Source organism: Protopterus annectens, chromosome 17.part0 (assembly GCF_019279795.1).
Source record: "Protopterus annectens isolate FY-2018-M chromosome 17.part0, PAN1.0, whole genome shotgun sequence".
Lineage (NCBI taxonomy): Eukaryota > Metazoa > Chordata > Ceratodontiformes > Protopteridae > Protopterus > Protopterus annectens.
In genome coordinates this window covers 240,282,049-240,296,468 of record NC_056751.1, presented here as the reverse complement: position 1 = coordinate 240,296,468, position 14,420 = coordinate 240,282,049, and the positions used below count along the sequence as shown (strand labels likewise).

At 43.2% G+C, this 14,420-nt stretch overlaps 1 protein-coding gene across 1 annotated transcript in view; it reads left to right on the top strand.

Moving 5' to 3' along the window:
* Positions 1–14,420, top strand: part of DMXL1 (Dmx like 1) — a 2,737,735-nt gene that overhangs the window by 1,007,946 nt on the left and 1,715,369 nt on the right. The window contains exons 17-20 of the mRNA XM_044059165.1: positions 6,102–6,221; positions 6,775–6,999; positions 7,245–8,948; positions 9,439–9,549. Coding sequence (XP_043915100.1) covers positions 6,102–6,221; positions 6,775–6,999; positions 7,245–8,948; positions 9,439–9,549 — 2,160 coding nt within the window. The remainder of the gene's footprint in view (positions 1–6,101; positions 6,222–6,774; positions 7,000–7,244; positions 8,949–9,438; positions 9,550–14,420) is intronic.

Genomic DNA, 14,420 nt, shown 5'->3' with positions numbered 1-14,420 from the left:
GCTAAGGGGGCCAATACGGCACAGCCCTCTATCCCTCTCATTCTGGATTACTTAGCTGACCTACTACACGGTGGTCTCTCTCTCTCCTCTATAAAAATTCATGCCTCTGCTATTTCTGCTCATTTTCCCACTGAGCAGCCCCTTTTCTCACACCCTTTGATCAAACAGTTCCTTAGAGGGTTTAGCAACTTGAGGCTCCCCAGAAGGGCACCAACACCAGCTTGGGACCTTAACTTTCTCTTGGAAAAGCTAACCCTGCCTCCTTTCGAACCAGCTTCTTCTGCAGAGCTAAAATTTCTCTCCTGGAATACAGCCTTCCTTTTGGGCATCACTTCAGCCAGAAGAGTCTCTGAGCTGCAAGCACTCATGGCTGTCAAACGCTTCATTATCTTCCATGCAGACCAGTTATCCCACAGAACTAACCCTTCCTTCATGCCCAGGATGGTGTCCAGTGTGGGTCTCAACCAATACATTAATTTGCCCACCTTCTTTCCTAATCCCCAGAACAAATGAGAAAGGATTCTTCACTCTCTAGATATGCACAGACAGCTCAGATACTATCTGGACAGGACTAAACCTTTCGGAAAGTCTGATCAATTGCTGGTTAGCTTTGCTACAGGGGCAGAAGGCAAAGCCATCTCCAAGCAAACCATTTCCAAATGGATAGCATACTGCATCCATTTCTGCTACAAACAGCATGGTAGGCCTCCCCCCAAGGGGGTCAGGACACTCCACCAGAGCAGCCTCCACCTTTGCAGCTTTCCTTAGAGGAGTCCCCACCAGGGACATTCTGGAGGCTGCCACCTGGACATTTGTTCACACTTTTACCAAGCATTACCACCTGCCTCTCTTCTCCAAATCCAGGGCAGGGTTCATCTCTGCAGTCTTGCCGGGCATCTTAGCCAGCCCCTAGCTTCCTTGACTGCCTCCCCCCATTTCCTCAGCTTTGGGAATCTACCCAAATGTGATGACTACAACAGTGAAACATGAAGAACATAGTACAGTTGTGTACACTTACCATAAATGTAGATGTTAGAGTGTATTCACTGTTGCAGTCCTGGTCTCCCCCCCCCCCCAATCCTCCTTTCTTCTCCTTTTGTTACCATTCTTCCTTGTTGTTCTCCTTTCCTTACAAGGGGCATATTGTTTTTTATTTTTAACTGGTGGGGTTCTTCCACCAGAACTTGACCTCCTACTTTGGGGGCTCCTGACAGGTTAGGGCAAGAAAAATTGATGTAATGATGTCTGCTGCCTTACTTTATACCACTAATGACCTGACGTCAGTCCTCAAGCGACAGCAACCGACGCAGAAATACTAAGTCTCTGGTATTCGGGCTGGCTGAGGGCTGCCCTTGCAGGGATAACCCAAATGTGATGATTGCAACAGTGAATACCCTCGAACATCTACATTTATGGTAAGTGTACATAACTGTACTTTTCCTTTTGTGAAATTATTGAGCTTCCCAGGCAGAAAGGGGGGTGGTCCAATAATGCCCCTCCCAGCAGGAATCTGTATGCCTTAAGGCTTTTGGGTCTGGCCCATCTACCTCTTGGCTGGTTTCCCCACACTGATAAATGAATTGACTTGGTTTTAAGGCAGCATGGAAGGAACCATATGTAGTTGAACCCATTCCTCAGAAGCCTGAAAGAATGAGTTCCTGAAGACATCTTTTTGGAGCAAGGGTTCAGTGGGTGGATTCTATGATGATGGCAGCAATGGCACCAAGAAGGAGCTTGCTGAGAAGAGTTCCACTGTCCATCCCCCTTACAGGAAGTCTAGGGTGTTGGATAGGTTCAGTTAGTGGGTTATGTCTCTGTGACATTTGCTGTAAGGGCACTAAATTATCTATCTCACCTTACACATTTTCAGAAGGATTTGGCTAAGGAACTGTACAAATCCCTTTCCAGGTCATTTTCTGAAGAGGAGAAGAAAGTGTTGACATGAATTGGCCATCGTTCAGTTCCTGTCAAATGAGTCAGTGTGCCTTATTTCAAATGTGGCTAGTGGCACATCGAGGAAAGCAGGCACCAGAATAGATGTCATAAAGCATGCCTAAATATATGTCTGCAATATTGCAGAACATTTCAAAACTACCCTATAATGAGTCCACCCTGTTTAGACTAGTTTGGAGATGCTGTCCAAAAGCAAGCAAGAAGGCAAAGCCTTGTCTGCCACTGGAATATATATATTTTTTTTGCTCCTACACTGATCTTAAGAGACCAGACGAATGGGAAGAAACTATGGTTCGCAAATCCAAAGGTTTTCCACAGATTAGTCTGGGGGTAGACAGCCACCACCTAAGGCAGAGGGAGGACCACAGAATGAAGGCTTTAGGGGTCCTTTCCCTGACGGGCCTTTTCAGTGCTCCTGAATGGTTGCCTGGTTGTTGCACTCTGGAGGCAGTTGGGGAGGTGATCGTCTTTGCACCCCTTAGCCTGGCTATCCATCACCCAAGATATATGGGTGCAGAGAATCTTAACCAAAAGCTGTATGATTCCATTTCTTAGGACCTGTATTCAAGAAAACTTCCTGATATGCCACCCACTCAGCAGAAGGTAGCAGCACAAGAAGTAAAAAAGCTGCTAGACAGTCATCCTGGAGGTCACATGAGACCATCACTTATCTGTAGTCTACTCAAAGTTCTTTTTGGTGCTAAAAAAAGCCTGGGACCTTGGGCCCATTCTGAACTCAGTCATTTGAGCCAGTATATGAAGCAGATGAAATGCTGGATGGTCATGGTACAGTCCATTCTACCATTGTTGAGGAAGGACGATTGGATGTGCTCAGTAGACCACTAGGGTGCATACTACCACAATGAAATGGACAGACTTTCTAGGAGGTTTCAACACTTTTGCCTGTGAGCCAGCTCTGCCCTTTGGTCCCAGCACAACCCCCAGGTTTTCACCAAGTGCATTGCAGTGGTTGTAGCTCATCTCAGGCTGCATGGTTTCTTTGTGTTCTCATATCTGGATGAATGTCTTCTAACTTTCCCCTCCAGGAATCTCCTTATTCAAGCTAGAACAAATTAAGAGATTCTATTCCTCTTTCAGATATTGCCATTCTTCTGCAGGCTTTGACAAGACCCCTTTGCAGTCACATTTGTTTTGAAATATCTTTCCTGGAAAGCTTTGCTTCTTGGGGCAGTTACATCTGCATGAAGAGTGTCTGACTTTCATGCCCTTTCATGTAAACCCCCTTATTTGGTCTTCCACAAGGACAGAGTGAAAAATCCATTTCTCCTTAAGGTAGCTTCTAAATAATCACTCAACCAGTCTATCAACCTTCCTGTTTTCTTTCCCCATTTTGCAAATAAAGGGGAGTACATGCTACAACTTCTGGACTGGCATCATCTGCTCAGTTTCTTTTTGCTTCACACTAAGCACATCAGAAAGACTGACTAGTGTCCCTTTCCTCAGAAAATTGGGTAAAGGGGTATCCAAAGCAGCTCTTTCATGCTGGCTATTTTAATGCATTTCCCATGTTTACAAGGAGAATGGTTTGTCTTTGCCTGGAATTCCTAAGGCTTATTCCACTAGGTCAGTTGATGCTTTGACTTCGTTATTCTATAAAGTGCGAGTTGACATTTGTGCTACAGCTACCTGGTGAAATGTCCATACTTTCATATCTCTGTATAAATTGGTCTTGCAGGCCAGGTCCAGAGCTTCCTTTGAGTCAGCTGTCCTCTAGAAATATCCTTCCATGGGTCCTCCCAAGATTTATAGTAGCTGGGGACACACTCTTTCGTTGAGTACCAGGAAGAAGACGCCATCAGATTAGGTTCGTAGGTGTGTACTAGGCTAATGGCCTTGGAGGCTTTATAAGCCTAACCCATAGGATTACCCTGGCATCATGCCACCCGACCTTAGTTCCCAGTGCCTCTGTCAAGTTGAGCCACTGGAGTGATCCCGGGGTGAATTTTCCATTTCCCATCCGCTCATCAAGATTTCTCTTGAAGAGGGTCAGTGAGGTGCTTTGTTTGATATATATGGGAAGTATATTTCATAGCATGGGCAGTCCCTGGGTTATGACCCTGACCCTCCAGCACGTTCTGTTGATTGTGGTAATGGGTTTGAGGTCTCTGGAGCATGTGGTGTGGAGGGATTGAGTAGCATTTCTAACAGAGCTGGGTCAGACATGGCTTTGTCAGTCAAGCAGAGATCGCCTCCAAGTAGGCGATATGAGACAGAGAATAAAAGAGTTTTTTGAGTCTGTCCATATAGGACAAGTGTTTTAAGGCCTGGAATTCTCTTTGTGAGGTACTTTTGCAGCCTCTCCAGTTGTTGCCTGTGTCTAGTGAGGTGCATGCCAAATGGGGCATTGTACTCAATTAGCCTAATGAGGGAAGAGTAGAGGGAGACAATAACCTCTTTCTTCTTGGATGCAAAACCCTTAGTAATGAGATGTGCCACACAGGACTTTCTGACCACAGTGGCAATGTGGTTGTCGAAAGAGAGGTTGCTGTCAACTTGTGTTCCCAGATCTCTTAAAACACCTTTTGTGTTCAGTGGACTACCAGCGATGTGGTAATTCATGGGAACCAGATTTTTCTCAAAGGGGATGACAACACATTTTTTTGGCATTGAGCTTAAGGCCATGGTTCTGACACCAGTCGTTGGTCTCAGTGAGACCTTTCTGTAGGATGTTAACATCACTTGGAGAGTTGGTAATAGCTCCCAACTTGCAGTCGTTTGTGAACTTTGTCAGCCAGAGTCCCTTCGTGTTTGTACTTGACATGATAGATCAGTGGTGTCTACTTCTGTCCTTCCTCATCGTTTCCTTCCCTCTTCCTGTTGTCATATTACATTGTTTCTGGAGTGACTGCACTGACTCACAGCCTAGTCGTGTACTCTTCAGGTACTGTATTTTAGGAGTTAATTTCCTTTGTGATATTTTTCCTGTTCTTGAAAGTGTAATGGCTTTTTATATAGGGAATGGGCAAACTTGATCTCAGGTAACTTGCTACTAGGAGAGGGATTATGGGTAAGGGGAGGAACCAGAGCCTTGGATCCAAAGTCTTTGAGTGGCCGAGGTCAGATCCGGGATAGAGACGATAGTCATTCGTTGAGGAAGGACAGTAGCAAGCAACACACAGATCTTTCATCATCATGAGTACCTAACTTTCATTTTAGCCCCCCCACACACACACATACATTTGATGTACAGTTCTGAAACTGAGGTGGTGTTGATATTCCCTACTCAAAAAACAAAAAAATAGTTACAGGTTATTCCTCCTTTACAGCCAAGTTTTCAGCTGCCATCTTCAACAGAGGAGGATAACCCATTGCTATACCTGTGAATTTATTTGCTCAAGATTTCTGGACAAGGTAAAAAATAATGGAGGGGCAGAACAAAGGGCCAAAATTGTGGGCAATTTTAAATATTACTCTGACTCGTTTAAAAAAATAAATCCGACAACCATGTTCTGCATCAACATGCATTCTCAGAGCATAAGAAGTATGAAACCATGTAATTATCTGAAATATGAAGTAAAACTGTGGACTGTTGATGTATGCCCAGTGCCATTTTGGGGATGTTGAGCTGCTCTTGAAGTTTGTCCTGATGACTGACATCCATATATGGATAAATACATGTAATGAATTTACTTTAGTAGTAATTATTTGAAAGCCTGCATTTAGGAAGTACCTCCACACAGCTGAAGCCTTGCTTTTTAGAGGCTTTACCATATTGTGGTGCCAGCAGACAATGTTCCTTGGTATTTTTGTTATTAGATGTGCAGTCACATCAGTTTGAGGTGTGCATACTACATGCACTTTGCATAAATTTATTATCTATACTCTTTTAAAGAGTTTGGAGGCTGTTGCTGTTTGCCATCATTATCTTATTTACACTCTGTTATATAGCCCCTTCTCTGTTCAAGTACACAATCAGTACAACTTCTGTTCTACTTGCTGTTCTAGACTTATTACTGCATTTGTTAAGACTTTTTCCTCAGACCTGCATCACTGACATAGGTAATAGTTTGTCCTTGCTGGCAAGCTGTTTCAAGTAGCTGTTTTATTTTGGATGTTGTAATCTAGCAGTGCAGTAGTTTTGTTATAAAGATCAGTAAATAAACTATAAATATACTTATTGTTTGCAGGAGGCGTTCAGTGTGGGTTTTCAGAAATGTTCTACTTAGTTGTTATTGAACACATTCAGAATGGTCATTCGTGGCTGCACATGTGGCACCTGCATTTGAAGTCTGTTCCTGTTTCTCTGGGTGAGTATAATGTGTACTGAGAACAGATTTTTGGAGGTGTTTTTAGAAGAAGTCTTGAGGCAGCTGCATTTTTCAACCTACCTACAATGCTGTAGTACTGCTTTTCATAAAATAGGTTGAAATCTATTTAATGTTGCACAAAGCCCACTTTTCAGAAACATTATAGTCATTCTTATTGATCTAACTTCATGGTATGAATACTCCCAAGATGTTTTCTTACTACTACTCCTACTTTTAGTTCTGTTTCACCTTTAACTATGTTACCATCCTGTTCAACTTAGTGTTGTGTGTATATTTGTAAATATGTTTAACATTAGACTTTTTGTATTTCTTATCAATGCAAAATATTTTCTTACGCAGTGTTTATCTCCTTATATAACTTCTGGGCTGAGCCTGCATTTGGGCTACATGGATCACTGCCCTTCCTCATTAAACAAATAAGTAAATCTAATATTATTGGTATTGCATTGAACTAAACTCTAACCTTTTCCAATGCATGGCACACTTTCCTGTACCTTAGAGAGGAGCATTAAATGTGTTGTGCTTTCTTTAGGTGATAAACTTGATAGATCTTTAGCTGGCAGTTTAACACCATCAGATGAGAAATGTGGATCATCATCTCCTGATCAGTTGCCATCACCATTCTCACAGAAGTATCGGGCCTGCAGGGCAAACCTGCAAAGTACAAGCAGGCTGACATTGTCTTCAGTGAAAGTTTATAGCCAAGAGATGACCTTGCCAGAAGGAGTAGAGATCATCAGTGTAACGCCTTCAGCAGGTAGGTAGCAGATGCTCTGTGTTTTGTGGAGAGTACTTTGAGAGAAAATGAATATCAATGAAGGCATAGTCATATTGCCCTGAAGCATTATATGCAAACCTATCTTAAAATAATTTGTCGTGTGCTACTGTCTTCTTTCCATGGACCAGTTTTTTATTATAGCAAATAATTTTAACAAAAAAAAAATCATCTTTAACACAATGAAAAAGAAATGATGGGCATTAATTTTGTTTTCTTTTTTATAGGGCATCTTAGCTCCTCTTCTATTTATCCGGTAGGCTGTGCACCATATCTCTTGGCAACTTCATGTTCAGATGGGAAGGTTAGATTCTGGAGATGCAATGTGGACTTGAAAAATGATTCTTTTGCATCAGGAGATATAGCACAATTTGATCCATGTTATTCATGGGTCGAATGGCCTCTTCATATTGATGGTGGTCATCTGAGTAGCAGTGCAGTCACCGTGCCAGGCAGACCAGTTGAAGTCAGCTGCTCTCACACAAGTCGGTTAGCTGTTGCTTATAAACAGACTGTATCATTTAGCCATCGCTCCTCTCGTGACTTTACAATGAATGTAAGTATTTTTGAATGTGAATCTACTGGTGGTGCAAAGTGGATCTTGGAGCAGACGCTTCACTTGGATGAGTTAAATACAGTGCTAGATCCTAGAATTAGTGTTGATAGTAACTTGGTCGCATACAACAAGCATGATGTTTTATCTAATGACAAGCATGTTATGCACAGTTCCAAACACTTGGTTCATTTAGACTGGGTGTCCAGGGAAGACGGGTCACATATCCTAACTGTTGGAATTGGATCCAGGCTTTTGATGTATGGGCAGCTGTTAGGCAAAATGCCTGAACATGTTGGGAAAGAAGGACTTCCATCTTTACAGGTGCCCCTGTGGGGGAGTTCTAGAGGAGGAGAGCCTTTGTCAAGGTTTGTGCTGCTGAGGCGTGTAGATCTTGTTTCATCAGTGGAAGGATCTCTGTCTTGGCCAGTTTCATTATCCTGGGTACGTGATGGAATTCTTGTGGTTGGTATGGATTGTGAGATGCATGTTTATTCTCAGTGGCAGCCATCTTCTAAAGCAGACCAGATAGTAGACTCTTATGGGGGAAGCACTCCATCAATAACAAATTTGGTTAAACATAGTCATTCAGGTATTATGAGCACACATTCATCAAAAAAAAATCTAACTCGCTCAATGAGCCTTGCTCAGAAACTTAGTGGTAAAAAGACTGCTGATGACCTTATCTTTGATACAAAAGACTGTGGTCTGTTTGAGGCCGCTCATGCACTTTCACCCACTTTGCCGCAGTACCATCCCCTCCAGCTTTTAGAGCTTATGGATCTTGGCAAAGTTCGCAGAGCCAAAGCTATACTTTCCCATCTGGTTAAGTGCATAGCTGGAGAGGTCGTTGCAGTAAAAGATACTGAAACAAATCCAGAAAGAAGGCTACGATCTCTAACAATAAGTGCCAGTGGAAGTACTGCAAGAGACCCAATGACCTTTGTCAAGACTGAAAATCCTGACTATACAGAGATAGATTCAATCCCTCCACTTCCGTTGAATGCCCTGCTAGCTGCAGATGATGATTCTTTACCAGCCACCATAGAAAAACTTGGCAGCCAAGCTGAGATGGACAGGCACAATAACAGTATGTTACAAGGGGACAACTATGAAGAACTTTTTAAAGTTCCACATCTCAGCAGTGAGGATTTTGATATGTCGGACACAGCTGAAGACAGTAAACCCAAGGTGATTGATCTTTCACAGTACAGTCCAACATATTTTGGTCCGGAACATGCTCAGGTTCTCTCTAGCCATTTACTTCATTCGAGTTTACCTGGCCTTACTCGCATGGAGCAGATGTCCCTGATGGCTCTAGCAGATACAATTGCAACCACAAGTACTGATCTAGGAGAAAGTAGAGACAAAAACCAAGGTAAATTCAAATGTTTTAGTCCTTAGTAGTACTGTGCATTTTTCTTTCCTTAGACATTGATAGTTTTCTCACTTGCGGATGTTGTGTTTTTATATTCTGGAGTTAATATTTATTAATTTTTTTTAATTATACAATTGTCTGACTAGTGCTTAAAGTTTTGTGCATTGTGACGGTCTTGAGCTTAGGAGCCAGCTTTGTTATTTTGTGATGTGTCATAGAAGTGGTGTATGCTGTCTGTATGTCTCTATCCCTCTCCCCCTTCATTGTCTCATTGATGCTGACTTTCTGATTTATAACCTGCAGTTGGTGCCATCTCAAGTACTCTAAATCAAGTATATTGATTAGGTTTGTTTCTGTTAGAGAGAGCAGTGCAAGGTGCACATAATAAAAGGTTGTGCACTTATATGCTTCATTTGAAAATAAGGCGAGTCTTTTCCTATATTCATAAACTGTGCTGTGTTTATAATTTTTGAGTGATTTGTTTTCCTAGGTGGAGAGACTCTAGATGCATGTGGACTAAGATTCCTCCTGGCTGTTCGGCTGCACACTTTTCTTACAACATCTCTGCCTCCTGTTCACAGAGCTCAGCTTATTCATCAAGGTAACATATGTATTTTTGTTTAAGCATTAAATGTGGCACAGTTTTTTTATTATACGTACGTTACGTGTCTTGCTCTAGGGCATTCTGGTAACTCTGAGCTATATCTTGAGCCTAGATTAGAAAGGTGAGGAATGATATTTAGGAATGTGTCATCCCCTTGTAGTACCATCTGGGTAACTACAACTTCTAATTTGTCTATAGGTTTATCTCTGGGATTTGTGAAAATACAGCAAGCTACATGCTTTTTTTATCCCACACCTCCCATTTTCTCTTGTTCAGCTAGTAAAGTTAGAGTCAAAAGGTGCAGTGTGAACGAAAATAATTTTTTCTGTTGTTAGGGCGATTGTGAGTCTTACTCCTGTCTGCCAGATATTCTAGCTTTTTTCTTTTCTTTGATATACACCCTTTTTACTCTGAGAATACAGATGAATCCATCTTATTGTATTGCAGTGTTATATTTATGTGCTGATTGTTTCACCCTTTATTCATTAATTACTCTTCAATATATTAGCGTTTTCCTTCTACCTTACTTATTCACAGTAAAGTCTTCAAAACTGACCTTGAAGCTTTGTAGCTTTTTATGTTGGAAGAGTGGCTTTTATGTCTGCTTATATATATTGACCTACTTCGTTTCATCTACTGTTTGTCTTCTCTACAATCTTTTCACTTTGTTTGAATTGTCACATTTCTTGGTGATGACATTTCCTAGGTTTTTGTTCCTCTCTTCCGTATTGATTAAATACAATTTCTTTAACCTAGTGTTTTCCTAGATTCTTTTGCACAACTTGTAAACACTGAATTTCCTTGTAGTACATCCTAGCTACTGTTGGCCCACTCTGTTACCCCAAATGCTGCACTGATTTGGCTGTTCCCAACAAAGTGGCTTATCCTTCTTTTCCTGTACCTATTGTTATGCCAAATAAAAATATGATTAATAGGAGCAGCCCTAACATAGCTCTGATGGTTCATAGATTACTGCTAGACTACCCTCCCTCTAACCATCATTACAGTCTATCTGCTTGTGGCCAAACGTCTTTCTAGCATACCACCTTCATGACGTTTCGTTCTCTTGCTTGTGTCTTGTTTGACAGTGTGGTAAAAGGTCTTGCCAATGTTGAGCATTCCCATAGCAACAGAAGTCTTTAGACTGTATGTTTCCTTTCTAGGAAACGATTGGCCAGCTTCTAAAACCTCTGCCCCCTCCCCCCAGTCATCACTTTAACTGCTTGTTGTTTAATCCCAGTGAGGGGAATCAGTGGTCAGAGTGAAGATTTCTTTAGTATTTTCTTGCCGTCTCAAGAAGAACCTGCTCTCGGGCTTTAGTAGTTAGCTAAGCATCTTCATTTGTGGCAGATAAGTTCCCAAAGGGGAAACTTTCCACACAGAGATTACTGCCTTTTAAGAAAATGTTTTATATATACACACACACACACACACACACACACACACACACACACACACACACACACACACACACACACACACACACTTTTTTCTTTTGTAGTGGTAATCCCCTTAAAAAATGTGTATTTTTTCACAATACTGGAGGTTTCTTGTCATTGACTGTTTGGGGCTAATTTTGTGAAGGAAATAGTGTACTACTTGTGTAAATTTAGATTTTTTTTTTTGGGACAAAGAAGTTTACAGAGGGATGGGCAGGAATGTACATCTGTCATAGCCAGGGTTAGGCACCCGCCAAACCTACGGCAGTGGGGAGCCCCCGATTATCTCCCCATGTACAAGGGCCCGCATTTCAAGCAGCCGCAGGTTTCAAAATCGCTTGTTCATTTGGCAGCGCCATTGCGCGATTCCGCTCCCCCCCCCCCCGAAAGAACTTGCTTCCTTGATGGCTACAGCCAATCAGTTCCCTTGCTTTACTTGTTAGCTGCTCTCAATCAGGTCCGGTTCAGTGAAGCAAGAGACCTAATTGGCTGTAGCAATCAAGAAGCAAGATGTCCTTCAAGGATGCATCTGCAGTCCTTACAAATGGGTTGTCCTGTCGTCAGGCAGCCCTTCGGTTGGCCGGATTCCAAAGTCTGGGTCTTTCCTCGGCTGGTGTCGCACTTCACCCGACGTCATAGCTGCAGTTCTTCGGGTATAAAGGCATCAGCCGACGCCATTTTCTTCAGTCTTTCTTGCCGCGTGGCGCCCGAAGCAGAAGCTGTTCGCAAGTGCCGGTCGGTCAGAACCAGAGATTACTACTACCGAATACTACTTCGAAGACTTCTAAAAAAGCTAAGTACCCCGTTGGGGACTCTTTCTTGCCTCAGCCGATGTCAGAAAAAGTGAATAATTGTTTAACTTGTGGGAAACAAATACCTCATAACGATTTCCACTCTTACTGCTTACCTTGTTTAGGCCCAGACCACGACGTCGCAGCTTGTCTAGCCTGTGCTTCTTTTAACCGACGGATGCTTAGACGTCGGTCGGAATTTGCTGAGCAGTTTTTTGGCACTGATTTTGCTTATATTATGCCGTCGGATCCTCCGACTTTACAAATATCCAAAAAACGCAAGGAAAAGGACCGACACTCGTGGTCCGCGGTTTCGGCCGAAACCGCGGTTAAGCCAACTGCGAGTGTCTCGGTTTCGGCTGAAACCGAGCAAGCGGTTCTTCCTTCAGCCGACAACGTGCCTTCTACCGAGGCCTCTTCAAACCTGGTGGAATCGGCTTCTGAAATCCATCCTGTGGTTGCGGTTTCTCAGGAATTATCTGACACTATTCCCTTGGATATCTCAACTCCTGCACGTGGAGCTGCTAGGCCTCCTGCAGCCATGTCCATTAAGGCCTTTGCCAGGGCTAAAGCAGCTAAAGCTACAAAAACTGTGCCTGTTAAGACCCCCTCTCACAGGCCCAGCTCCAGTTCCCAAATGCTTTCCTTGGCAGAGGATCTTATTTCTTTAATCCGGGGATCCCAGCCTCATCCAGACAGGGCCTCTCATCCACCTCCAGAGAAGAGGCCTAGAGCAGAGCCTCCTGAGCCAGTGTCCACAGATGATTCCTCTGATGATTCAGATAACACAGACCCTCCAGAGGCTCCTTATTCCCCTTACGAAGACTCTGATGCTGAAGAGACCATCCCTTCTGCCTCTCCACCTGAGGAATTTTCCTTTGGGGAAACCTTGCATGCTATGAGGGAACAATTTCAGTGGCAGGGCCAAGATTTCTCAGACTCCAGGAAAAGGCTTAGAACCTTTTTGCATTTACCACAACATAGGCCTTTAGCTATACCTCCAGTTCTTTCTGTTGTAGATGATGCATTTAATGATGCTTGTGCTGCTCCTGATTCATTACCTCCGGCCCCTGCTAAGCCCGATAGGTACTACAGGGTCCCGGACACACATTACCATTTATACAAGGCTCCTTTTGCAGACCCCGAGGCGATCTCCCAGGGGCCTAAGGCTGTAGCAACTACCTCTGCTAAAAATCCCCTCCCCTCTGAAAGGGAATCCAGGTCCTTAGAGAGATGGGGTAAAAAAGTTTACATTTCTGCTACTCTGTCAGCTAGGGCCTTGAACTGTCAATTTCATATGATCCAATATCAAAAATTTATGCTTGACCAGTTAACTAAAAAACTGTCCTCTGATGAACCTTTTGATAAGAAGTATGTTCAGGAAATGGTACATAACATTCAGCAAGTTAGTAACCATTCTTTAAAATGTGGCTATGATGCACTGGAGGCTTCCTTTAGATCAGCCATGACTGGTACAGATATCAGAAGGCATGCATGGTTGAAAGAGCAGGCCTTACCGGACCATGTCAAATCAAAACTGTTAGATGCTCCCATGGACAAGGCCAATTTATTTGGTTCTCCTGCACAACAGGTACTGAAGAAGATGGAGGAGAAGGCCAAATCTGTACAAACAGTGAAAGATTTCTTACAGGTCCAACCTCCAAGGTTTAGCAGGAATTGGCCCTCCAAAACTTGGTCCTTTCCAGACTCCTCTAAAGCACAGAGAGGCAGGAATAGGCGATCAAGAGGCAGAAACCAATCCAGGGGTGCCTACAGGGGACGCCAGTGGCAGGGTAACAACCAGCGAGGCACAGACACAGCCACCACCACTGCAACAGGACAATCACAGTGACTTGGCTCTGGCACCGCCTACAAGGGAACAACTAGAAGCACCCTTAGGCGGAAAGCTAGCCTTATTCTCAATAAACTGGCATTACATCACAACAGACAAGTGGATTTTACAGACAATAGACCAAGGCTACAGGTTCCACTTCCATACTCTACCAGGAAGAGAGGAATGCCAAACCTACCGCCAAATCAAAAGACAGAAGCTCTAAAACAAATATCTCAATTATTAAAGATGAGAGCTGAGGAAAAGGTACCATCTATGGAGCAAGGAAGGGGATTTTACTCCAGACTCTTCCTGGTACCAAGAAAAGAGAACAAATGGAGGCCTATTCTCGACCTGTCCGCTTTAAACACATTCCTCATTGTTCCAAAATTCAAAATGCTGACTCTACAGCAGCTTCTTCCCATGCTGGGCAAGGAGTCTTGGCTGGTAACTCTAGATCTCAAGGAGGCATACCTGCACGTCCCCATACGACCAAATTGCAGAAGATACCTCAGATTTCTTGCAGGATCAGAGCATTATCAATTTTCAGCATTGCCCTTTGGCTTATCTACTGCGCCCAGAGTGTTCACGAAATGCCTGGCATCAGTAATTGCTCATTGCAGGCTTCAAGGAATCCAAATTTACCCCTACCTGGACAACTGCCTGATACAAGCGGAAAACAAAAACAAGCTAACAGAAGACTTACAAAGAGTCATTTACCTGCTACAAGCCCTGGGATATACAGTCAACATAAAAAAGTCAAGGCTGATACCATCCCAAAGAATAACCTTTTTGGGTGCAGAGCTG